The sequence below is a fragment of the Lepidochelys olivacea genome, assembly GCF_965140295.1.
Source record: "Lepidochelys olivacea isolate rLepOli2 genome assembly, chromosome: 2".
Taxonomy (NCBI): Eukaryota; Metazoa; Chordata; order Testudines; family Cheloniidae; genus Lepidochelys; species Lepidochelys olivacea.
In genome coordinates, this window is record NC_140412.1 from 221242537 (window position 1) to 221269848 (window position 27312).

The 27312-nt window shown below is 41.6% G+C and overlaps 1 protein-coding gene across 1 annotated transcript; it reads right to left on the reverse strand.

Annotated features, from left to right (window-relative positions):
• Positions 1-1995: 1995 nt before the first annotated feature.
• On the reverse strand, positions 1996-24405 carry C1GALT1 (core 1 synthase, glycoprotein-N-acetylgalactosamine 3-beta-galactosyltransferase 1). The gene is given in 5 exon segments (XM_084620010.1): positions 1996-3534; positions 3536-3712; positions 10889-11556; positions 14998-15237; positions 24198-24405. Coding segments are annotated over 4 exon segments (1137 nt in total). The 5' UTR covers positions 15221-15237; positions 24198-24405; the 3' UTR covers positions 1996-3465.
• Positions 24406-27312: the final 2907 nt, after the last annotated feature.

Sequence of the window (27312 nt, forward strand, 5' to 3'; positions counted from 1 at the left end):
AAAATTAACAAAGTCAAGTCAATACTTCTCAATCAGTGATACTGGAAGGCAAAACTTTCTGTTCTCCTTTCTGGGTATATGTGGTGGAGGGTGGAAACAGAAGCCTTCTTAGAAAGATACTAAATTCAGAGGTGGGCAAACTTTTTGGCCTGAGGGCCACATCTGGGTATGGAAATTGTATGGCAGGTCATGAATCCTCACGAAATTGGGGTGTGGGAAAAGGTTGAGGGCTCCGGGGTGAGGCAAGAAATGAGGAGTTCAGAGTGTGGGAGGGGGCTCCAGACTGGGGCAGGGAGTGAGGGCTCCAGATGTGGGGTGCAGGCTCTGGGGATAAGAGGTTGGGGATGCAGGAGGGTGCTCTGGGCTGGGACTGAGGGGTTCAGAGGGCAGGAGGGGGATCAGGGCTGGGTCAGGGGGTCAGTCTTCGGGTGGCACTTACCTCAACCAGCTCCCGGCAGCAGCGGAATGTCCCCCCTCCAGCTCTTACCTGGAGACTGAGCCAGGCAGCTCTGCGTGCTGCCCCATCTGCAGGCACCACTCCTGCCACTCCCATTGGCTGCGGTTCCCGGCCAATGGAAGCTGTACGGGTGGCATTTGGGGCGGGGGCAGCATGTGGAGCCCCCTGGCTGCCCCTATGCGTATGAGCTGGAGAGGGGGACACGTTACTGCTTCCGGGAGCCATGGCACGCACGGAGCAGGGCAAGCCCTGGACCCTGCTCCCCGGCAGGAGCTTGAGGGATGGATTAAAACGTCTGAAGGGCCGGATGTGGCCCCCGGGCCATACTTTGCCCACCCCTGTACTAAATGCTTTCTGAAGTATCCTTGCTAACACTTTACTGGAAAAGGGGATTTGCATTTCTCAAGACACAGCCCACCCAATTCACTAAAACATTGGCTGCCTACACCACAAGCTGAGAAGTTCCTTTTTTGTTACAGGTCAATGGGTGACCTTGAAGGAGAAGAGAATGGTAGTGGGGAACTATAGATTTGCAATTGAGTACGTCTTTTATATTGGCTGAGTATAAAGAATTTTAAATCAAAACCATCAACTTGTTAAATTTAGATTAAATGCCATCAGCTGTTAATAAAATGGTTTAGCCAAGAATCTGAACAATATATTAATCACTGTAGCTGTCAGTGCTTTTAGCATATTGATTTAGCAATCCTAGTTGCTGTATCTCATATGACCTAATGTTAGTTTAAATGAGTGACTCTCACATGGGAATACCTTGCTAAACTTAATCACCTTCTGCAGTTCAGCTGAAACAAAATGATAAATATTCTCCTTTGGACCAGCATCAGCATAATCTCCGATAAAAAGCACAGCTTTTCAATCACCCAATAGGTTCAAATTTTAAAGAGTTCTATAGGTCAATTCACAGCACACATTAAAGCTCCTACCCATTCCAGCCTATGTGTGAGGCAATCCTGCTAGTGAAAAATATTCATTATGAAATATTTAGATTTAAATATGAAATAACTAAAAAAATCTCTATATGGCAACAGTGGTACTAGGGAATATAAATAATCCTGTGTTCAGACACGGAGGAGCAGCAAAAGTGGCTATGTTTACTTCACATTCATGAAATACTGTGGTTACTGGCATCATGTCACAAGGCAGAACAGAAGAAAACAGATAAGTCAGTCATGATGTTTGTTGGCAAATAATGTTTGAGAGACACTAAAGTCAGACATACTACTCCAGAGTCTCCCAAAATCTCCTAGCAACATCCTCAAGAGGACAGTGGTAACCATTTTAGTAAGGCCATTTACAACCAGTAATTTGACCTCATCAAAACACTGGCTAAGGGAAGTAAGGTTTTGGCCAAACTCACCAATATGATGAAGATGAAAACCAGCAACAACAGAAAAGTGATAAAGAAGCTTTTGTGAAACTGAGGACCGAAGACAGCCAATGTGTCAAGCTAGGCAGAACATAAAACTGGGCAAATGATGTATATACTATATTGATCACAAGAGCAAAAAAATCTATAGTTGGTTTAACCTCTGATTGTATTTTAATATATTGATAATCAGTCCATCTCACAGATAACCAGTGGATCCTTTTTAGCTAATTAGACATAGAGCTACTCCCCGTAGCCACATAGTGGACGAAATAAATGCACTTTTTGAAAGGGTCCTTGCATTCAGGTTGGCTTACCTGAATAACTGTACAACACATTCACAAGACAGACAATAAAGAGAATTTAAAATGACACATGAAAATCTTAAACTGAAGACACAGAAAAAAGACACTATAAACCAGACAAAACCCTCAGAAGTGGAACTACATATTACAACCAAATAAAATGGAATTTGTAGGGAACATTCAAAAAATCATAGTAAGAGAACGTACACTGTGATTTAAAATAGTACCTTTTTGGGCGCCAAATCACTTCCATAAACAAAGAACCCCCCTCCTCCCCACTGGCCCCCCAAAAAACCTACAGTAAAGCAATGTGTAAATTAAATAGAAATAAACTAATAGTAACACTGGGTGAATCTGGAAATTACTGTACGCTAGTGCATAAAAGCCTTGCTGTCTAACAAGTCTTTATTGTATGACTGTGGTGTTATATCACGCATTTTTTGGCTTACAAAATGAATACAAGGGGAGGAAATTGCACTTGTAAGGGGTTTATTTCTATCATATGTACATTAAAAAGCTTTTGGATTAATTTTGTGCCCATTCAAGCAAGGAGTACACACCAAGAGGCACAGAGTGGGCAGGTATGCAAGTTTTCACACATCTTCAACATACTCCAAGATGTATAGTCTTGCTATTCCTGGGCTTTTCACCAATTAGAGCAAGCCAACTGGGTGTCTGTTTTGTAGAACAAATAGTATCTTGGGGGAAGTTTATGATGAGGCAAAGAGTAACAAATTCATTTCATTTGGGAAGTACTTCAGATTTCAACATTAAACAGGCACAGTATTACTAATTACACCAAATAGTTTGAAGTCTGTCTTTAAGGCAGGAGAGGTTTTGAAGACATATTTCCCTCTTTTCAGCCCAGTTACTTCACATCAAATTTCTCCAGTATCATCACCATCTCAAAGTGATGGACCAATGTAGCCCAAGATTTCTAACACTAGTACTTATCCAAAATAATGGGAAGGGGAACGGGGGCAAAAACAAAAATGACTAGAAAATACTGTATAATCGTGCTTGAACCTCACCACCATCCATTTGTTTTAATGCAATAATATAAACATGAAGAATTTGTAAAAAAGCCACCTCAGATTTCACAGATCACGTAAAAGCTTTAGGACCTGATTCTGCAGTCCTAACATGTGAAAAGTCCCACTATCCCCATGAATAAGAACTGCACAACGAAACCTGTAGTTTGCAGTTACAGAGGAAGACCAACACAGAGCTTTTAAAATTCAAAAAGAATTACTACTAGCAATTCCAGAGTCCTGTCTGAGCTAGATGTAGCTGCTTTTCACTCCATGATACTTCTGTCAGTGCACTGTTCCACATATTGAGTAGAAGTCTGATTCAGTTTCAGGAGTTTTCTGCTTTAGCTTTTGCATCATTATCCTCTGCTTTGCTTGTCATTTGCTTTTCTAGATTCTTGAGTGAGTCAGGATTGTACCTGTATAGGTAACCATATGGTCGGAGATGATAAATCAAGTATTCCAACTGATACATAGTTATGGAATCAACATAGTGGAATGAAACTGCAAGATCAGAGCAGCATCCAGGACCCTAAAAATGGGGAAAAACAAACAAAAAGACTCAGAGGACATTTCAAAATGTGCATAAAATGTTAAAAATAATTCTCTCTACAGTGTAAATAATACATATTTGGCTTCACTTTATCAAACAATTCACTTTTATCAATAATTCACACTGCAAAGCCTAAATTTTGCAGGAATAGAGTACTCAGACCCTAGTATACTATTTTGCTTGATCATCCCCAAATGGAAAACAACATCTTTCAAGAATGCTTGATGTGCTTTAGATAGTTTCTGTGACAACATGACTAAGAGCATGTCCGGTGTACAGTGAGCACAGTGTAATTTCTAAAACTCACTAATGTGTTGTGCAGTAACTGATCTGTGTGGACTCTGCTTCCCAGAATCTCCTCTCAGGTTTCTCTACATCCACTTTTCCTTACCTTCCATTTTCCTCACCTATTCTCCAGGACATCTTCAGTTTGGTTTCCATATTTCTAATTCAATTGCAAGTCTCCAGCCTTGCAGTTAAAACAAAGATACCAGAAACAGCCAAAACAGCTGAAGTACTTTGTTTAAAGACCTGGTGCTAGCAAGGTACCTGACAGATTTCTGCTTGGATGCAAATAGCGAGCAACAATGGATAACCCCTCAAATCTCTAATTTTTCTGCCACCCTGTTTAAACTGAAGCTGCTCAATTTTTGTTCCCAATTTCAATTAAATTTTCAAATTTTTGAAGAACAGAAGTGGGTTGTCGTTTCTACAAATTACATCCTACATTTTGACCAGCCTTAGTTCAAACTAGCCAAACTCTCACTGGAAAGTCTGTGCACACAAAAAAAAGTGATACTAAAAACTTGACAGAAATTTTAAAAAATGAATCAAAGCTAGTTAACGAGACCCTAATGTGAGGAAATTACTATCCTTAAACTCAGCATGGGAGTTGAGTATGTAAGCATACAGTAATGGTTACTGAGGCCAAATGAATGGAAGTAGAAACACAGTCTGCTTCCCACTATGGTTAAATGTCAGGGTTCTAGAGTTTGAAACAAACAGGTATTCTTCAAACAATGGAAACTACATTCTCTCTTTAAATCAGTCCTTACCATCAGGTGGATTTTGGGGATCTGCCTACAAGAGATATTCTTATCAGCTAGAAGATGACAATGTCCAAAACTGAAAGCTGTCAAAGAGAAAGTTCTGGGACACATTGATAAATTAAATAGTAATGAGTCACCAGGAACGGAAGGTACTCATTTATGATTTTTGAAGCAATTTAAGAATGAAGTGCTTAAGCTGCTAAAAATATGCAAACTCTGATTAAAATCAAATTACTATGCTAGAGGACTGGAATATAGCAAGTCTCAGATCTATTATTCTTATTTTAGGAAAGTGCTAGGGTTGATCCTAAAATTGTTGAGACCCATAGATTTCATTTTCAGATGAACTGGTTGAAATGATAGAAATATGTGCTTGTACATCACCTAGCACCATGGGGTATTGATCCAGGACGAGCTCTTAAGCTATACAATGCTACTATGAGTACACCTACCTAATACAACAGAGGCAAATAAGCATGACATCTGGTCAGGAAATTCTTTAAATATGTCAAAGTAATGGACACAGGAGAACACTTAGATATAATTTATTTGGACTTTCAAAAAGTCTTTGACGAAGTCCTTCTGAAGAGCCTAGTTAATAAACTAAACTAAGTAGTCATGAAGTGAAAGGTAAAGCATTGTTATCGATTAGAAAATGGCAAAGAAATAATCAATTTTTAGCCAGGAACTCAGTAGGCTTCCAAAAAAGGGCAGCATTTATACAGTTGCTACAAAACACTCTGTTATATTAGTTATAACTTATAAGTGAAGTAAGCCCTCATGCTTCAGAGCATAAGCCAACTACCTGGAGTTAGGAAGAAGCTTCCCTATTGGTAGGGGAGTTATTCCAGAATTGTCCATTGCTGAAGCATCTGTAAGTGGCCACCCTTGGAGACATGACCGGATTAGATGAACCATGGATTTGATATGGTAAAGTAATTCTATTTTTTCTAACGGTAATACTCAGCCTGGAAAGCAGCTAACAGTTTATCCAATATCCTTCGATACTGGATCCTAAATATTATCGGTTTTAATTTGTTGAAGAGTGTTAGCACATTTACACCATATTCCAACAGCAGCAACTTAAGTGGCTGTCATGCCTTTATATTCCACAATAAAACCCACTGTTACCATGAAGACGACTGTAAAAGACTAAAAACAAGATCACTGGTCTCCTACCTGCGTGGACCAGGTATTTGAACAAGGGAACTGACTGCCAAGCACTAAAGAAATTACATCCGGGGGGGGGGGGGGGGAAGAGAAGAGAAGAGTGTGTTTTTATCTCTCCATCCCCCTAATTTGGAATGTAAATACTTAAAGATACATCATACAGGGTATCTATTCAGAATCTGCTGCAACTACATAAATATTTTAGTTATTACTAAGAAGGAGCTAAATATGTCAAAATGTTCATTCCATATGGAGATTTACAGAAATAAAGTATAGAATTTATTGACACCTTTCATATCAAAGCACTTTTCAGGCAGCTTTCACTCACTTGCAACTGAAACACTAATAGTTTAGGCCAGTCTTACAGATCATTCACCAGCAGAACTCCGACTGATTTTGATAGGGCAATGTGCAGAGTGCATGAAAGACTGGGTCCTTTAACAGTAACTGAGGGAGCATTTAAAGCAAAAAAAAAAAAAAATAAAATAAAATTACCAAGACTAATTTTTAACCAGAGGTTTAAGCCTAATAAAAATTTAGCACTTAGTGATTTTCAACAACACAGGAGGGAGTTAGATGTCTCCCTCCCCACTGTGTCTGTGAGAAGTTTCCCCTTATACAATTGTTTAAAATGGTGTATAAACACACAACTCATTAGTCCTGCTTTCCCTCATGAGATACGGATAGTATTGCCCCCAATTCTACAAAATAAAGAAATGGAGGCAGAAAAAAACCCACAGAAATTAGCCCAAGATCTAGTGAGAGTCAGTGGCAGGGCTAATATTAAACCTCAGAACCAATCATATGGTCACTCCTACAGATCATGCCGCACCTTTAATTATAAATGCTAACAGTTCTTTAAAAAAAAAAAATACTATTAGGAGTTTCACTGTTTTATTGTTAAAATATTGATAATCAGGACCTAGGTTTTATATATAATCCCGAAAATAGCACCTCCAAAGTGCCTTCAGGTAGCATGCTAGTTTACTGGCTCAACGCTGCTAAAGCAGTAAGAGTGCTACTTACTAAATCACCAGCACCACTTCCTACAGCATCTACATGTTCCTTGAAAGTTTATCCAAACCCATCACCATTTAGCTAGTAAGATATGAGGTAACAACTTGATGCGGGGGCTGCTGGCCATATCCCCGATATACAACTCAAGTCTAACGCCTTACACAGATTACACGTTACATGGAACAAGGCTTTTGAAAATACTTGCACTTCTCACCTACAAAAAACGTTTTCCACCTAGCAGTTCTACTCATTAGTAGGGCTCTGTGTCTGTCACAGAGGTCAGGGAAGTCATGGATTCCGTGACTTCCTGCACTTCTGCAGCAGCTAGTGTGGCTGAACCCAGGGCTGCCCAAGCAACTAGCCCCAGGCAGCTGTTCAGGCAGCCACCCCGGCTGCTGCTGGAGAGGCTCCGGGGCCAGCTGCACCGGCTGCTGCTCTGGTAGCCCCTGGCTGCTGGCCCCGGGGACCACCTGAACAGCGGCAGATGCGGCTGGCCCCAGGGACTGCATGAGCAGCGGCGACGGGAGCAGACGCAGCTCGGTGGCTCCTGGCAGCCGGTCCCCTCCAGGGATGGCCCAAGCAGCAGCAGTGGGGCCCCCTCCACCAGTTGCTGCCACGGGCCTGTGGGGCTCCCCCCACTCAACCCCAAGATTCAATCATGGGTATTTTTAGTAAAAGTCATGGACAGGTCACAGGCAAACAAAAAAATCACAGCCCGTGACTTTTACTAAAAACACCTGTGATTAAATCATAGCCTTACTCATTAGAAATGAACACGAGTAATCACAAAGCTGAAAGAAACTAGATCCATTACCACACCCGGATGAGACATTCAGCAGGAGGACTAGCAAAGACATAGAACTATTTTGGTAGTTATCAGTGGATGCTCCCTCAATTGCAGTTTCATGCATGAAATTCTCTTCCAAATTTATCAACAGAAAAAAGGATATTAGCTTACAACAGTGGTTTTTGACTCCTGGTGGTCCTCACACTATGTTTAAGATTTCCAAAGGGGTCTGCACCTCCATTCAAAATATTTAGGGGTTCAAAAATGAAAAAAGGTTGAAAACCCCTGGATTACGTCTATAAAGATATTTTCCACACCCTCAACACTCTAGGTCCTTGAGATTGGACTAAAAATATGCAGATATAGAAAAATTAAAGATTACCAAAGCTGGAGTAAACACTTACATTAAAAAAGTTAACTTTTACATGCCCATCAACTTGCTTCCACAATTTCCACTGTGAGACCATTCCATTGACGACTTTAAATTTAATGTGTACAATAACTCCTCACTTAACATTGTAGTTACGTTTCTGAAAAATGCAACTAAGCGAAACAATGTTAAGCGAACCCAATTTCTCCATAAGACTTAATGTAAATGGGGGGGGGGTTTCGGTTCAAGGGAAATTTTTTTCACCAGACAAAAAACTATATTTTTATATATATGTGCACCCACACAGTATAAGTTTTAAACAATTTAATACTGTACACAGCAATTATGATTGTGAAACTTGGTTGAGGTGGTGAAATCAGAGGGTGGGATATTTCCCAGGGAATGACTTACTGCTAAATGATGAACTAGAATTTGGCTGAGCCCTCAAGGGTTAATACATTGTTGTTAATGTAGCCTCACACTCTACAAGGCAGCACAAATGGAGGGAGGGGAGACAGCATGGCAGACAGAGACACACCCTGTGTGTGGGAGAGAGAGAATGCGCATTGCCCCTTTAAGTACACTGATCCCACTCTAAGTACACTGCCTTTTTAAATATACCAGGATGTTGAGAAAGCTCTCTCCATCCTGAGCCCTATCATGTCCCCATCCTGCTCTATATGGAGAAGGGGTAAGTAGGGGGGCAGGAGAAGGGGGGAGGGGGACACCCTGACATTAGCTCCCATTTTCCCTCCCCCTTGCACAGCAAGGAGGCGGCTCCTGGGAAGAGCTCCAAGGCAGAGGGCAGGAGCAGCACATGGCAGTGGGGGGAGGGACAACTGAACTGCTGCCAACTGATAGCCTGCTGGGCAGCTGCGGCACAGGGGAGCTGCCAGTCCACCCTGGTTCCAAGCCCCCACCAGCTGGCTGCAATGGGCTGCTCCTCCTGCAAGCAGTGGACAAAGCAGGCGGCTGCCAAACAACATTATAAGGAAGCATTGCGCAACTTTAAACGAGCATGTTCCCTAATAAATCTGCAACGTAACAATGAAATAATGTTAACCAGGACGACTTTAAGTGAGGAGTTACTGTATGTATTTTATATATTTCACTATCAAAACTAGTTGCAAGTATGTCTTTTGAATATTGTTTTTTAAACACAATTCTTAGACACACAATTTGGACTTACACACCAGCTAGACATGTTCAAAATCAGTTTAGGGGGCAACTGTGTTTAAATAATTCAAAGGGTCCTTCTTAATCAAGGATGAGGACTAAATCAGCTGAGTCCACAGTACTGTACTGAGCTTTGAACAACATACCCACTATCTCTTTTTTAAATATTTGCTTCTGGGAATAAGACAGGACAATGCAAGTTCCAGTGTCATTTTTTTGCCTCTCATCTTAATCTATTTTTTATTGTCCTATTAGATTACACTAAAAGTGCTATCAAGATAGCCTCTTAAAAGTGGAACAGAAGATTTTTTCCATTTACTAAATGGCACATTTTATCACTTTATTATCACAGCCATGCTACATTTGTATACACCAAGAATGGTTTGGTGGTATTACGTGGCAAGTGGGATTTCAAAAGTATTCAATATTAACCTAATTCTGCTCCCAAATGAAATGGGAGTTTCACCACTGACTCCAAGAGGAACAGTTTCAAAAGCACCCAGTGTTAGTGTAATTCCCACTCCATTTACAGATAGTTACCACAGCTATTCAATTTACAAAAAACTAACTAATTTTAAGATGGAACTTGATAAATTTATGAACAGGATTATATAATGGGTTGCCTGTGATAGCATGGTACTGGACTCAGTAACCAGGAGGTCCTTTTCAGTCCTATGTTCCTGATCTTTAGGTTGTTAATAAGGCTATTACAGAGATTATATGCAAACCAGATTTTTTGAGATATGAGTACCTGCAGCTATCATTACTTTCAAGAACTATATCTCTCATTGATTAGAATGAGATATACAGGTCTCCATTTCTCTGTAAATCAGGTCAACAATAAGAACCTCACATTCAGCTTTAAACTGGTAGAATTTGACTAACAAAAAATCGGTTATTGCAATTTAAAAATAAGAGGTGCTAAAAAGCTAAGTTCCACCACTTACACTCACTGCAAACTTCTCATGTTCCCCTCAACTTTGACAGGCAAGTAGTATCCTCTAAAATTACAAAAGGCAATTCTTTGTAGGGATTCTCAAACTAGCATGGACCATACCTTCAATTTTCTCATGGACCACATATTCCCTCCCATTCACGATTGCATAACCACCCAGTTGCAACTACAGTAATTGACGACATGGAAAGGTAACATTAGAAAATATATATGTATTTTAGCTGCCTTTTAATGTGATTTAGCAACAGGAAACAAGTAGCCGCCAACATCCTGTTATAAACTATACAGCACAAGAGTTAGATAGAAGAGACCTACTGGAGCATCTAGTCCATCTTTTACGACATGAGAATAGTGAAAGTAATTTCAGATTAACTTATTCTCATAGTACACTAGGCACTTGCTTTCAAGTTTTAATTTATAAATGGAATATATAATGATTCCACCTTTAAATCTGTCTCAAGCACTCACAACAAAATCATTTTATTTTCCCAGAACATTTTAATAATGAACAGTTAAATAGGCTATAATCACTGTATATATAAAAATATAACTTCAGAAATGTTCATATAATGAACACAGCCTTTCTAAAAAAAAACAAACAAACAAACAAAAAAAAACCAAAACAACTTACCTCTACTGCAGGATAATAATTATAATTCCAGTACCAAAATGTTCTAGGTAGATAACCTCTGATTAAGTGATGTTCTGGCACAAAGGGATGAAAAGTTTCTTTACCACTTGTGTCCCTTGAATCTCCAGCTTCTACATTAATATTCTCCATGCATTTTCCGAGTGCTAGGTCTTCGATAGAAGAGCTATGAGAACATTTGTTGGTTTTAAATGCATTAACAAATCTCCTTAGAGCTTCTTTGCTCAGTACATATCCTGCTCCTCCACTCATGTAGCCCTGTTTCACATAAGGCTTAAACCTTCTTCCAAAGTATATTGGTTGTTCGGGATTGTATTTTGAAAGAAGCCATCTCAAGTTGTCCAGTATAACATACGTGTCATCATCTGCTTTCATAAACCAATCAGCATCGTCAAAATAATGGTCATGTACATACTGGAAGGCTTTAATAGTTTTCCAGTACAGTTGGTCCCTGCCTTCTTTGGTTTCTAGTCCCACAGCTGGAAAGTCTTTATTCTCCTCAGAGCTCATAAATAGTATTTTATTGCAACGCTGGGCCCAAGTAGCCTTAACATGCTTGGCTTTTTTCTCTAGATTCTGAGGCCCAGTCATCACCCAACACAGTATTTTCACCTTCTGATACAGTCCTTCTGCAATATTTTTGTTCTCATCTAAAGGGGGGGGGGGGGAGAGAAAAAGAGGAGGAAAGAAATTCCATGATACCTTAGTGTGTTTGCTAAGTAGTAACACCAATGGAAGAGTACAATAGAAATGATTCAGCAATGTGTAAGAAAAAAATAAGTTTTGTTAGCCATTAAGAAAGTGCAAAGAGATGAATGGGAAGAAGTCCAGTATAGATGTGCATCAGATGAGACTTCTGTTTTGGACAACTTTTTTCTGTCATATTTAATACAAAAGACAAGCCATGTACAGTCCAATTTATATTACCTGAAATTTGGTGACCAACATTTGTCTTTGCATTTTGTTCGGTCTGCAAGACCAAAGTTAAATTCAAGAATGAAAAAATGTAAATTAATTTTCAAATACTTATTCCTACTTAGTTTTACAAGAGAAGTAAAATGGATACTATTAAGATCTTCTCACAAAAAAACCAAACAGTTTTACAAAATCTTACATGAATTTAAAAATATTCAACTCAAATTTATTTAAAAATTCTCCGGTAGACTTCTGAAGCAAATGAAAACTTTAAAAAATTGACTAAAAAATTAAATAAAAAAGACTGGCTTCAAATTTTTTATATTTTATTTTTTAAACAGTCCGTGCCAAGTAAAAAAATATCAATGGTGAAGAACAAATTAGATTTTTTAAATGTTTAGTTTTAATACCTAAATGTTAATAATTACAAACTTATTTTAAAATAACTGTCACCAACTACTGAAACTGGTTTTCAAGTTAAAAGCAGCAAGTAAGACAGAAAAGGCAACTTATCACCAGAAAACAAATTAAATCTTTATTTACTGTAAGGAGACAAGAAATAGATTCTGCAATACTCTGATAAAAATCATCATTGCTGTGTCTGAAATACTCTTCATTTCCAGATACACTGACAACTTAATCAGAGAAAAGTCTACACCTATTTAAGGTTTAAATATGTTTAAGGTTTAAAAACTCATGCACCAATTCTGCAATTGGACCCAAGCAGATGCACCCCTGTACCTAAGCATGGTTTACACTACAATTAGTTCAACTCAAGCCAGCTTACGTTGACCTAAGAATGTGTCTACACTAAAATTGTGCTCCCACTGACATAACTGCCCCTCAATGCCGACTTAATAACTCTACCTCTCCGAGAGGCAGAAAATCAATGTAATTAGGTCAATGCAGCATCAGGGTAGACACAGCGTTGCTTTCATCAACTGTTACTAGCTTTCAGAGGCCATCCCACAATGACTCATGCTGACAGTCCAATTGGTACAAGCACTCCTGGTGAGGACATGCAATGCTGGCACAAGGAGCTTAATGTGGACACACAAAATCAATTTAATTACTGCAGCAGCTGTATGCTAATATAACTTAGGATGACATAATTTTGTAGTGCAGACATGCCCATAGTGTCCCATTGACTTCAACTGACAACATTTAAGTCAATGAGATTCTATTTAGGTTCAGATCAGATTGCAAGATGAGGTCCTAAAACTGTTTGTTTACCTTTATACAAGGTCAGGCCAATTTTCCTTACAATAATTTACTATAATAGTGTGCACATTTCAGAGAACAAACAGGTTTGCATGTGTTTTTCAGTTTAAATACATTTAGTTTTACGTTACTGATTAGTGGCCTGGCTCTGCAAACCTTAACATAAGTAAGTACCTTACTCACATAAGTAGTCTCATCGCAGTCAAGATTGGGCCCTAAATTTTACAGTTAATCAGTCTGACAAAATATATCCATTGTAAAAAAGTGCATGGAATTGCAAATAAATATGGTTATTTGTTTTGAGTACCTGAGAACAACAAAATTAAAGTACAGTAGAATTAATTTGTTTCTGAATGAATATGGCTTTGGATTCCTGATTACCCTTTTCACCACCAATTAGCTGGAATGTATTTTTTGGTTATGAGATTATGTCATTTAATTCCCCCATGAAATTCAGACCACCAGCCTCACTTCATTCTATAAGTTGCCTGTGTTAAAATGAAACTAGGGGAAGGGAGGGGGAGGAAAGAAGCAAACAGCCTCCCCTTGAAGATCTAGTGCAGGGGTCTCAAACATGCAGTCCGCAGGGTTATTTTCTGCAGCCCGCCAGCTCCCCGTGGCCCCCCCGCCCCCACAGCGTTTACCTAGAGCAGCTCAGCCTGGCCCGCACTGGGAAGCGGCCGGGACCTGCGGGGGGGGATGACAACGACGACACAGGGGTCTGTGTGTTGCCCTGGCCGCGGTTCCCCGTTCTGGGAGCTGCGGGGGGTGGTGCTTGGAGGCGCGGCCAGGACAACACATAGACCCCTATGCCCCCCCTCCCCCAGGTCCCGGCCACTTCCCGGAGCAGCGCGGGGGCGGGGCAGGGCAGGGCAGGCAGGGAGCCTGCCCTGCCCCCAGTGTGTGCCAGGCCGGAGCCCACCCCCCGAACCCCTCCTGCAGCCGAACCCCCTGCTACACCCCACACCCCTCCTGCACCCCAAATTCCCTGCCCTGAGCCCCCTGGGGGCAGAGTTGGGGTGGGGATTTTGGGGAAGGGGTTGGCATGGGGGCAGGGAAAAGGTGGGGCAGCAGGGGTCGTCAGTGATGCAGCCCTCGGGCCAATGTACTAGTCCTCATGTGGCTCTTGTGGTCATTTGAGTTTGAGACCCCTGATCTAGTGGGTAGAGCAAAGGGCTGGAAGCTAGGAATCTTTAGCTCTATTTTCTTTGCTGTCACAGATCTGTATAACCTTAAGCAAGTCATTTAACTTTTCTATGCACCAGTTTTAATACCTGAAAAAAAGAGGTATTTATCTGCCTCACAGGATTGAGGTGGTTTGCTTAATGTTTGTGAAGCACTCTGAACTTACACAGAACTTTTCATTCAAGAATCTTCAAGTATTATATAATGACATTAAATACTACATGCTTCAGACGACCAAGATCTATAGCATTTTTCCCCTCCCAAAATGTAAGCCGCTTAACTGATCAGGTTTAAAGAATAATGGGCTACTTCTAAAGTTTCACTTTTATTTTAAAAACTTAATCACAGATTATAGATGCTCCTAAATTAGCTTAAGTAAAACTAAAAAGCAATCTAGCTGCCTATGAAGTACTATGTGTGTCAAATGAAAAAAAAAATTATATATATATATATATTTGTTGTAGTTTACCACTTAAGAAGCTCCAGGAACCAAACTTTAAACCGCTACCTCCATTTCCAAGTCTGGATGCAACAGTTGGCAAGTACTGGGCTCTCTGAAAAATCACTCTTATTAGAAAATGCAAGTTAGTAAAGAAAAACCAATCATTCAATGCCTTAGGAGGGGAAACCTACTTGATTGTATATTGTGTGTGTGTGTGGACATGGGATAAGAAAAAACTGGTGTATAAACACCTAGCAAAGAAGAAAGAAAAATGTTAAATTGGATCATAATGTTCCCTCTCCTTTTACGTTGTACAAAGCATAAATACCTTGATGCTGCCCAGCATCAGCATTGAAGTTCATTTGTCCTTCCAGCTGATCACTTCCAGTTTCTTCTGAGTGTTCACCATGGGGATCATTGTGAAGAATATCAGGTTGGATCACAACCTGTTTTTCCAACACTATGCTAAAGAGCATGTAACATGCGAAAAATCCTATTGTTGATCCAAATGTGAAGGTTAGAAGATTCAGCAAAGATTTAGAAGAGGCCATTTCCTGAAGGCAATGTGCTGCCAAGAAAGAAAGGAACATTAAGTTTTTCTAAGCTAAGTAAGGGACATATAGAGGAGTGTGAAAAAGTCAAGTGACAAACTCAGGGCCTGATTCTAGAACCCTCATTCATGCAGAACTCCCATTACTTGAACAGGAGTCTTGGGTGACTACGAGCAGCAAGATTAGAACCAATATTTATTCCTTTGTATATAAAATACAGAAGGAGAAGCATTTTATATACTATATAAACATAGACGAGGACATTTGAAAGACAAAAACGTAGCGTGTGTACAGACACAGCCACAACTTTGCATATTACAAGAGTTAAGGACACAAACAGTAATAATAGTAATAATAATAATAAAAAAAATGTCAAAAAAAATCTAAAAATACTCCCAATCCCAGAATTAACTAGATCTTATCTCTGTGCATTTTTCTATCAATGTCTTGTCCCCCTCCCACTCCCACCCCCAAGAAACAGATAGAGGTGGAATGTCCTGAAAGTCACCAAATACAGGCTCTGATGGGACAATGAAAAGTAAATTCTAAAGTCCAGGAGCCCACCCTGAGAAAGCCCTGCTTTCCCCCTTCCTCATATTTTAAAGAGATTTGTTAGCTTGGGCATCCGAGACAGGATGCATCGGGAGAGAAGCACTCTCTCAAACAGCCAGTAAAGCACAAAATGAGTTATTACAAGACAAAACCAACACCTTAAAGCTTCTGCTGAAATTCAGCTAGTAGATTTACGTGTGCTTAATTCTTTGCAGGATTGACTTAAATATCAAATTTCTTTGTGAGAAGAAACACCCCATTTCTTAGAAATATTGTTTTCTGTTTTTGCTAGATGCTTGAGAATTTCTTGGATGACCCAAATGTGCACATCAATCTTAACAGCTCTTAATTCACAGTCAAATCTTTAAAAAAGATTTTTCTCCCAAATGTGAGTTGTAGGTATTAAAAAACCCAAACACACACAATGGAGGGGGAATAGGGGACACAGAGCGACTAGCATGAGGAAGGGATTGCAAGAAATATCTGAAACAGAGAGGATGGAAAGGTGGCATTCAGAGAGCTTGTGATGGGGTATGAGGAATGGAAGGAGCCCCTATTGCATGCAATAAGCTTAGTGTACAGAACAACAATGTATGGAACCCCCTAGTTTTTTTAAGAAGTTAACCTTAGATTTGACTTCACTTCCAAATAAGGAAAATTTTAAATATGTTATAGTCTCAGCCCAATCTGTAAGGATGAGCAACTCACTTCCAAGCAAGGGTGGTTTTAGGTCACATTTTTTACATTACGGTAAAGCGGCATTTAAAATGCTTGTTCTATTGTCTGCAATACATTTGGTCTATAGAAGGGCTATAATCTATTAGAGAAGCAAAATGCCAAGGAGTTCTTGAGGACAAATCCTGACATGAGCCGGCAAAAAACTTTCACACAATTGTTATTGTTATTATTTGCATTACTGTAGTGTCTGAGTGTCTAGTTATGGACCAAGACCCCACTGCAATTTGCTCTGTTTGTACAGCACTCAAAGACACTGCCTGTCCCAGAGAGCTTACAATCGGAGTAGTACCATTAATATCATTGGGTTTATCTTGTGTATAAAGTTAGGCATGTGTGCAACTCTTGGAAGGATTGGGGTCTATGTGCGCCATTTACTATGATCTTGTACAAGCAACTTCAACTCCTTCTAAAAAAATTAAAATGTCACTGAACATCAGATTCTACACGAGAGCTAAAATTTTTTTAAGAATTTTTTTAAATTTTTTTTTAACAGCCTGCCATTTTTTCCCCTAATAAAAGGGCTAGGAGAAGCAACTAATGTTAAAATTCAGACAAATGAACATAGAAGATATATTAGAAAAAGCTAATAAAATAATATTTCTTCTGTGAATGCAAACTATAAATTATTAGTCATACAGGGGTGGCACTATTTCCCATCTTCCCGAACCAGCAATTTACGCCACTTAATGTAGAATGATAGAAAACAAAGTATGTTTTATATTTTTGTTTTTCACTGGGTTCCTGCCAAACTAATTAGACAGCTACTTGAAGGATCACAAACTTCAAGACTGTATTGGTCATTAACTGCTAGGAAAGAACTGAAACTGAAAACAAAAATGCATTAGCAGTACACAACTTGAGATAAAATGGGGGGGGGGGGGGAGAAGGTATTCCATTAAGCTTATAACAGCAATGAGGACCTCTGAGTTGGGGATTTCCTAACTCAGTGGTTCCCAAACTTGTGTTGCTGCTTGTGCAGGGAAAGCCCCTGGCCTGGAGCAGCAAACCCTGGCCACTGGGAGCCTTGATCAGCTGAACCTGCGGGTGTGGCAAGTAAACAAACCGGCTGGCTTGCCAGGGGCTTTCCCTGCACAAGCAGCTGAACAAGTTTGAGAACTACCGTCCTGTTAATGACTAGCTGGAACATTAACTCCACCTCACCACAGCAGCCATTAATCCCTAGAAAATATTCTAGGCCTTCACCATTAAAGCTTTAATACTTATTTATTGCTTCAGATAATGAAACAAGCATTTTAATGATTAAAATTCCTATATATACACACGCTAAACTATGCTGAAATTACTCCAAACTGCAACATATTACTATATTTTAAATCAAGTGATTATGGAGCCGTTATGCACAAACTACAGCAGGAATTCCCCAGCTGAGGGCCACACAGATCATTCTGCAGAAGTTTGACAGCTGCACCAAATTTGTATATCATAGACCTGAGTGCAGCTGCTCTCATCTGTAATATGGAAAAGTATGATGTGGAGATTATGGGTCCCAACATATGATGCTTTATTGTGATTAAGGCAGTCTTCACTTGGATCAAGGTGGAGTACTATACTGGGAGCTATTTTTACTATCACATCTCCACCTTAAATATCATGGTGATACAAGCCACATTATAGTACCCCCTGTGATTTCCAGCTGTGAAAAGACAATGACTTGATTTATAGTGCTGCTATTACAATCTGATCTGTTATTAATCTCAACACAGAAAGCAAGAGGAGTTGAGCTAAATGCCCTCTGATAATCAAATATATACGATTTACACACAAAAACTGTAACACTGCAAACTGTTCATTGTATTAAAATATTTGCTACAGTGCTTCTTTCTGGATGGCCCCCCCATCTGCTACCAGAGAGACCCTCAAAACTGACAAGACGACAATGAGAGTGCCAGGATAAAGTGTGGCCACCAACACTTAGGACTTAAGAAAAAAAAAAAGTTCATACTCACATGGAACAACTGCAGGACTTCACAAAAGAACACACACTTCACCTCTTTCACACTTAATATTAGTTGCCTCTTTTCCATGCAATTTAAATGTTCTGTTTTAACAATCACTGTTAATTTTACTTGTTGGAGCACTATATCATTTCAGAATGATTTTTTGTAATTTAAGATATTTTAATATTAAGTTACAGTTAAATATTTAAGTTGAATATTAAGAACTCTATGTTTGGGCATCAGTAAGTGCCTTAAAAAATGTCATAAAATACATTGTCCGCTTCTTAATGTTTCCAATGTGTGTGTTCCTGAAAAATATTAATCATGTCTGGAAAACACTAGTGTTCATTTTGGCAGTATTCCAGAAGTAGTATTTTGGGGGGCCAAATATTGGGACAGTGTTTTTGAAAAATACAGCATTGGAGCCCCCTTGCTTGATATACAACTTAAAATATCCTCCCAACCATTTAAATAGTTTGTTGTATATTGATTCTGAAGACACTAAACAGTCTTAGAGAAATTAATGTTTATGCATATTTATAGGCAATATTTTGCCATTTATTTTTATATAATGCTAAGATTTGGAGTGAAAATCCAGAAAAACAAAAGGAAGAAGCGTTTTTTTTTTAAACACTTTTTTTGCATTACATTACAGTGTCTGACCAGAGCAGATTAAATTATACAAAGAAAAGAAAGATCAGCTCTCAGATATTTAATAAGCAGCCCTCACACCCATATTCTTTATTTAATTACTTTTCTGCAAAATGATTTATTCAGATGGCTCTACTTCTTAATGGCTAAGACAAGTACAGAATCTGTGGAGTAGCAAAAGTCTCCAGTTTGCACCCATAGTGCTACCTTACTTCTTGTTCTTCTTTAAATCAGATACAAATTAAAGGGTTGATAAACTACAGTGGCCTAGGGCCATATTCAATTTTGTACCTCATTACAACTTTAGGAACATTCCTGCAAACACTTACACATATGTAATTTTACTCATGCGAGCAGTCCCATTCAAGTCAATGGGACTGACTGCCTCCTTAGTGTTTTAAAGTGTTGTCACGGTTTAAAGGAAGACAGTCACCTTAAATTTGGTCCAAAATTTAAGTTGTGTAAAGACGAGCTTTTATAAAAACCCCAATCCATACAAATTTACAGAATTTATTCAAACTGTGGAAAAATATTTTTAAAAACCAGAAGCATTCTCCTGCCTTGTTTGAAACCCAAACTCAGCACTATGGTGATACACAGTATGGCTGCCACCCTGCAACCTGTTCTACACAGCCATATCCCGGTCAATAGAACTCCGTGAAGGTTTTAGAGTCTGTCCATGCAAAACATGACTGAGGCCTGCAAGCAAAGTACAAGGTAATTAACTGACTTCCTTTCTCTGAACTGAAAGAAATATAAAAACTAAATGAAGAACATAAAAAGTCACAAGTAATCTGGATTTTTAAAATGGTTATTTATGCTTGTGGCTATTTCCTTTGTATTATTTTGTGTATTTTTAATTTATGGCATCGAATCATAGAATATCCGGGTTGGAAGGGACCTCAGGAGGTCATCTAGTCCAACCCCCTGCTCAAAGCTGGACCAATCCCCAATTTTTGCCCCAGATCCCAAATGGCCCCCTCAAGGATTGAACTCACAACCCTGGGTTTAGCAGGCCAATGCTCAAACCACTGAGGTACCTAGATCCTAGATATTTTATAAATGTGTAGAGATATTTTATTTTTACTTACATTTATAAAAAATAAAATTAAAGTGTTACTAGCAACAGTTAAAAGATTAAGGAGTCCGGTGGCACCTTAAAGACTAACAGATTTAATTGAGCATAAGCTTTCGTGGGTATAAACCTCACTTCTTCAGATGCATGGAGTGAAAGTTACAGATGCAGACATAAATATACTGACACATGAAGAGAAGGGAGTTACCTCACAAGTGGAAGACCAGTGTTGACAGGGCCAATTCGATCAGGGTGAATGTAGTCCACTCCCAACAACAGATGACGAGGTGTCAATTCTAGGAGAGGCAAAGCTGCTTCTGTAATGAGCCAGCCACTCCCAGTCCTTATTCAAGCCCAAATTAATGGTGTTAAATTTGCAAATGAATTTTAGTTCTGCTGTTTCTCTTTGAAGTCTGTTTCCGTTTCCTTGCTTAGACAGCCCCCCAACCTGAAGCAAATACTCACCAGCAACTACACACCACACCACAGAAACACTAACCCAGGAACCAATCCCTGTAGCAAACCTCATTGCCTACTCTGTCTCCATATCTACCCTAGCGACACCATCAGAGGACCCAACCACATCAGCCACACCATCAGAGGCTCATTCACCTGCATGTCACTAATGTTATATATGCCATCATGTGCCAGCAATGCCCCTCTGCCATGTACATTGGCCAAACCGGACAGTCCCTACGTAAAAGAATAAATGGACATAAATCAGACATCAGGAATGGTAACACATAAAAGCCAGTGGGAGAACACTTCAATTTTCCTGGACATTCTATAACAGATTTGAAAGTAGCTATACTTGAACAAAAAACCTTCAGAAACAGACTTCAAAGAGAAACAGAAGAACTAAAATTCATTTGCAAATTTAACACCATTAATTTGGGCTTGAATAGGGACTGGGAGTGGCTGGCTCATTACAGAAGCAGCTTTGCCTCTCCTAGAATTGACACCTCGTCATCTGTTGTTGGGAGTGGACTACATTCACCCTGATCGAATTGGCCCTGTCAACACTGGTCTTCCACTTGTGAGGTAACTCCCTTCTCTTCATGTGTCAGTATATTTATGTCTGCATCTGTAACTTTCACTCCATGCATCTGAAGAAGTGAGGTTTATACCCACGAAAGCTTATGCTCAAATAAATCTGTTAGTCTTTAAGGTGCCAGCAGACGCCTTGTTGTTTTTACAGATACAGACTAACATGGCTACCCCTGATAGTTAAAAGATTGTCCATTTAATTAAATGGAAACACATTACATACACAACTAGGTTCTCTCTAGGGTTAATTCTACCTCTTGTAGTGTAGTTTATTAATAATAATAAAAATAAAAAAACCCTAAGATAAATACTCAGTCAGAATTGCATACTTCAGAACAAAATTGATCAATACTGCCATGCCGCTAACACCAAAGCAATGACAAACAGAATGATCTCATTTTTAAATAAAGATTTGATAAAATGTAGTTAGATTTTGTAAATACAAAATCTCATTTTAAGAAGCTACAGTACTGTACACGTAGAAGTATAATACATTAAATTAAAAACTACACATCAAAACAAACAATTCCACCATGTGTGTTCACTCATTAATAGGGCCCTACCAAATTCACGGCCATGAAAAATGCATCATGGACTGTGAAATCTGGTGTTTTGTGTGCTTTCCCCCTATACGATACAGATTTCATGGGGGAGACCAGTGTTTCTCAAATTGGGGGTCCTGACCCAAAAGGGAGTTGAGGGGGGTGCGTCACAAGGTTATTTTAGGGGGGTTGCAGTATTGCTACCCTTACTTCTGCACTGCCTTGACAGCTGGGCAGCCAGAGAGTGGCAGCTGTTGGCCAGTCACCCAGCTCTGAAGGGAGCACCCTGCCAGCAACAGTGTGGAAGTAAGGATAGTAATACCATACCACGTCACCCTTACTTCTGCGCTGCCGCCTTCGGAACTGGGCGCCCAGAGAGCGGTGGCTGCTCACTGATGGCCCAGCTCTGCAGGCAGCTGCACAGAATTAAGGGTGCCAACACCAAATCATGCCATCCTCACTTCTGCACTGCTGCTGGTGGCAACGCTGCCTACAGAGCTGGGCTCCCAGCCAGGAGCCACCGCTCTCCAGCTGAACAGCTCTGAAGAAAGCATTGCTGCCAGGAGCAGCACAGAAGTAAGGAGAAAAGGAGGACTTGTGGCACCTTAGAGACTAACCAATTTATTTGAGCATAAGCTTTCGTGAGCTACAGCTCACTTCCTCAGATGCATATCGTGGAAACTGCAGCAGGCTTTATATATACACAGAGAATATGAAACAATACCTATTCCCACCCCACTGTCCTGCTGGTAATAGCTTATCTAAAGTGATTTCCAGCACAAATCCAGGTTTTCTCACCCTCCACCCCCCCACACAAATTCACTCTCCTGCTGGTGATAGCCCATCCAAAGTGACAACTCTTTACACAATGTGCATGACAATCAAGCTGGTTTAACTTGGATTTTAACTTGAAGAGTGGTCAGTTTGGATGAGCTATTACCAGCAGGAGAGTGAGTTTGTGTGTGTATGGGGGTGGGGGGGATGTGAGAACCTGGATTTATGCAGGAAATAGCCCAGCTTGATTGTCATGCACATTGTGTAAAGAGTTGTCACTTTGGATGGGCTATCACCAGCAGGAGAGTGAATTTGTGTGGGGGGGTGGAGGGTGAGAAAACCTGGATTTGTGCTGGAAATCACTTTAGATAAGCTATTACCAGCAGGACAGTGGGGTGGGAATAGGTATTGTTTCATATTCTCTGTGTATATATAAAGCCTGCTGCAGTTTCCACGATATGCATCTGAGGAAGTGAGCTGTAGCTCACGAAAGCTTATGCTCTAATAAATTGGTTAGTCTCTAAGGTGCCACAAGTCCTCCTTTTCTTTTTGCGAATACAGACTAACACGGCTGCTACACAGAAGTAAGGGTAGCAGCATTACAAACCCCCCCCCCTCAATAACCTTGCAACAACCTTAAGTCCTTTTTGGGTTAGGATCCCTACAATTACAACACCATTAAATTTCCACTGAATGCATCCAATGAAGTGAGCTGTAGCTCACGAAAGCTTATGCTCAAATACATTTATTAGTCTCTAAGGTGCCACAAGTACTCCTTTTCTTTTTTTCATTAAATTTCAAGTTTAAATAGCTGAAATCATGAAATTTATGATTTTGAAAATCCTGTGACTCTGAAATTGACCAAAATGGACCATGAATTTGGTAGGGCCCGACTCATTAACTCACAAAATTTGTTCATCTTCAATGGGTCTCATTAGTGTGAGTCAATGAGTTTCAGCTGATAATGAAGAAAATTTTACTTAAAAATAGTCTGATAAATTTTCTAAGGAAAGGTAGGTACCTGAACAAAAATACATTCGTAGCTGGTATAAATACAAAGAATCAGAATTAAGTAATTTTGAGAGACATTTATTTTAAAGCTGCTTTCAAAACCTAAAACTATGGAAATAAAAAGCCTATTACCACCAACAACATTATCCCGTTTTTAGAAGAAAAATCTCAGCAGAAACTTCTCCTCCACCGGCCAAAATCTGGCACCCTTCTCTTGGCAATAAATTCACCTCCCCATAAATGCCTAAGGCTGTTTCACTGACCCTGATCACTACGAAGGGCTGGGACTCCCGGCCAGGAGTGATCCGGCCTGGGCCTGCGGCAGGGGACCCTGCCTGCCTCTAGGGGAGTCTCTTCCCCCGCTCTCCTCGCACAGGCGCCGAGAAGCGAAGCCGGGAAACAGCCTCTCGCTCGCCTGAGAGGGGCGAGCCAGGCACCTGCTCCGGAACAGGGGTCTGGGTCTCCCCGCGCCACGCCGGGCCTCTAGCCGGCTGCCTGGGTTACAGCCCCCGCTGCCTCAGCCAGCCCCCGCCTGCCGCTGACAGGGGCCTCCCTGGGCTCTGCCCCGACAGACCGACCTCTCCGCCCTTGCTCGGCCGATACAGACCCCGCGACGGCTCCCCTCTTACCGGCTCGGCCCCGCGCGCCAGGGCGGGTCCCGGCTCTCAGGCGCCCGTTAGCGGGAAGGAGGAGGGAAGGGGAAGCAGCCCGCGGAGCCGCTGCCCTCGGCCCCCGGCACCATCGCGCTGCCGGCCCAGCACCCACTGGAGGCGACCCGCAGCGCGCCGGGGCCTCGCCGCTCCTCACGCCACCGCCGGAGGGGCGGCTCCGGTCTGGTCGCGCTCATTGGGCCGCGAGCGGCCGGGGCCGGGCTGGAGGCGGCGCGGCGAGCTGCAGGGACCGGCCCCCGCGGCAGGCGCCGTTGGGCCAGCGACCGGCAAGCGCTCGCGGGCCGCCCCCTAACTCCGCCCCCGCTGTCCCCAGGCTAGCGCGCCCGCCAATGGGGAGTGAGCAAGAGCCGTAGGGGCGGGCGCGCGGAGACAGACGGGCAGAGCAAGGCAGACGGGAGGGGGCGAGAGCGCCCCGCCCTGCGCGCCTGTCACGTAGCTGCTCTGACTGGGGGCCTCGAGCTACAGCACGTGCCTCAACCCGGCGGGTTCCCTGGGCTGGAGTAAAGAGCCCCAGGCTTGGTTCAGATCTGGGCGGTATCCTCCCTTCCAGCCCCATGTAGCTTCTGTGGCACGGCAGTAGCAGTGGATTAATGGTGCTATTGGCCTTACCACCCCGCCTCTTAACCTCAGTCACCGTGGCTGCAGCTAGAGTTGATTCAGGCAGCTGGTGGTCCGAGGACTAGAGCTGGAGTGGGACTCTCAGCTGGGCCACTGCTCTGCTGTGTGACTGAGCAAGGCTATGTTCCTCAGATTCCCCCAAGAGTAGAATGGGAATAATGAGGCATGTCCTTCTCTGTAAATAGCTTTGGGACCGAAAGGTGAAAACTCTTGGCACAGTTTAAGGCAGAAGGAATTTGGGAGGGTGGAAGTAGGGGAACTGGGAAAATGAGAGTATCACGTTTCTTTTGTCATTTAAACGATTTCAGATTGTAAAACATATTTTGCAGCAAAACCCTTAAATATCCCCTCCCCTCCACCCTGCAATCACATTTGGAATTGAAATCCTCTAGAAAATTCTACTCCCTGTTGTACTTTGCTGTTGCCTGCTTTTCTTTCTAAATAGCTGCACTGTCTGCCAACACTACAGGTAGGGGGCAGGGCTAGATGACTTGGGGCTAAGCAGTCTCCGCTCATTTATTCTGCTCATTTCAGTATATTAGTCTAAAGCTTTTGCACTTCAAAAACTAATACTATGTCACTGTAGGATACAGTTGCTATGTAACTGCACCTTCAGAGATTATTGCCATATTTGGTTTATTTCAGACAAATAATCCTTTATTCCTTATCTGATTCTATTAATTCCACATATCTGTTTCACAACTGTGATGTTATTCTGTAGAACTCCTTGGTTTTGAAAAGCTGAATGAGAAGATAATATAGCTATATATTATGTACATTTCACATTATAATGGGATCAAAGGATAGAGCTCTTACAAATAGAGCAGATAGCTTATGTGGTTTTGCTAGTGCAGCTTGGTGGAACTGAAATTTTATTTTTATGAAGGCCCTAGACTGCTGAATGCATTTGCAAACAAAGACTGATTGTTAACACGTAGAGGGTCACACACTTTTTGCTTCTGTAGATAGTTTGTACAACATGCTCAAAGGGCTAGACTGTGCCATGTCTGGTGAAGATGCTCTATGCTGATGGGAGAGAGCTCTCCCGTGGGCAAAATAACCATCTCCATGAGAGGCGGAAGCTCTCCTGCCAACATAGCGTCCACACCAGAGCTTAGGTCGGTGTAATTTACCTTGTTCGGGGTGTGGATTATTCACACACATTATTCCCTGGAGAAAACCTACTGACTGCTATACTTACTTACATGCCTCCAGCTTTCATCCAGACCACATGACACGATCCATTGTCTACAGCCAAACTCTAACATACAACTGCATTTGCTCCAGCCCCTCAGACAGAGAAACACCTACAAGTTCTCTATCAAGCATTCTTACAACTACAATACCCACCTGTTGAAGTGAAGAAACAGATTGACAGAGCCAAAAAAGTACCCAGAAGTCACCTACTACAGGACAGGCCCAACAAAGAAAGTAACAGAATGCCACTAGCCGTCACCTTCAGCCCCCAGCTAAAACCTCTCCAGCGCATCGTCAAGGATCTACAACCTATCCTGAAGGACGATCCCGCACTCTCACAGATCTTGGGAGACAGGCCAGTCCTTGCTTACAGAAAGCTCCCCAACCTAAACCAAATACTCACTGTGATGAAGTGGGACTGTTATTGTTTTCTCTGAATATTGTGGGGGTGCCTCAGTTTCCCCTAAGCAGTTAAGTATTTAGGTGGTGGGATAACGGTGTATGATCGTTGCAAAGCCCTAGAGGGCAGGTGTGTGCAGGGGTCTGGACACAGAGAATGGCCAACACCCTGTTTCCTGGCAACTGATGGCTTGGCCCTTCCTCCCTGAAAGGTGATAGCTAAAGCGTTGAAGACAAAGTGATCAGGTGACGTCCTGGCCCGGAAAAGGGACAAAGCCCAGAGGAGGAGGGGCTGGAGAGAGTTTCAGTTTGGGGCTGGCTGGGGACGAGGAGTGAGTGCAGACGTGGTTGCCTGGCTCACTGCCCCACAAAATGGACCCAGCTGAGGGGTCCTATTCTCTTGTACCTACAAGCTCCGTTTTAGACCATGTTCCTGTCATCTAATAAACCTCTGTTTACTGGCTGGCTAAGAGTCATGTCTGACTGCGAAGTTGGGGTGCAGGACCCTCTGGCTTCCCCAGGACCCCGCCTGGGCCACTCACTGTGGGAAGCGCACGGAGGGGCAGAGGATGCTGAATGGTCCGAGGTCAGACCGAGGAAGGTGGAAGCTGTGAGAGCTTTTTGCCCTGCAGACAGTCTTCTCCCAGAAAGGAGACTTCACCAGAGTCCTGACTGGCTTCGTAGGGAGCAGTTCTAGAGCATTGCCCGGGGACTCAGTGACACTCAACAGCAATCACACACCACACAACAAAAACACTAAACCAGCAACCTATCCTTGCAACAAAGCCCGTTGCCAACTGTATCCACATATCTATTCAAGGAACACCATCATAGGACCTAATCACACCAGCCATACTAT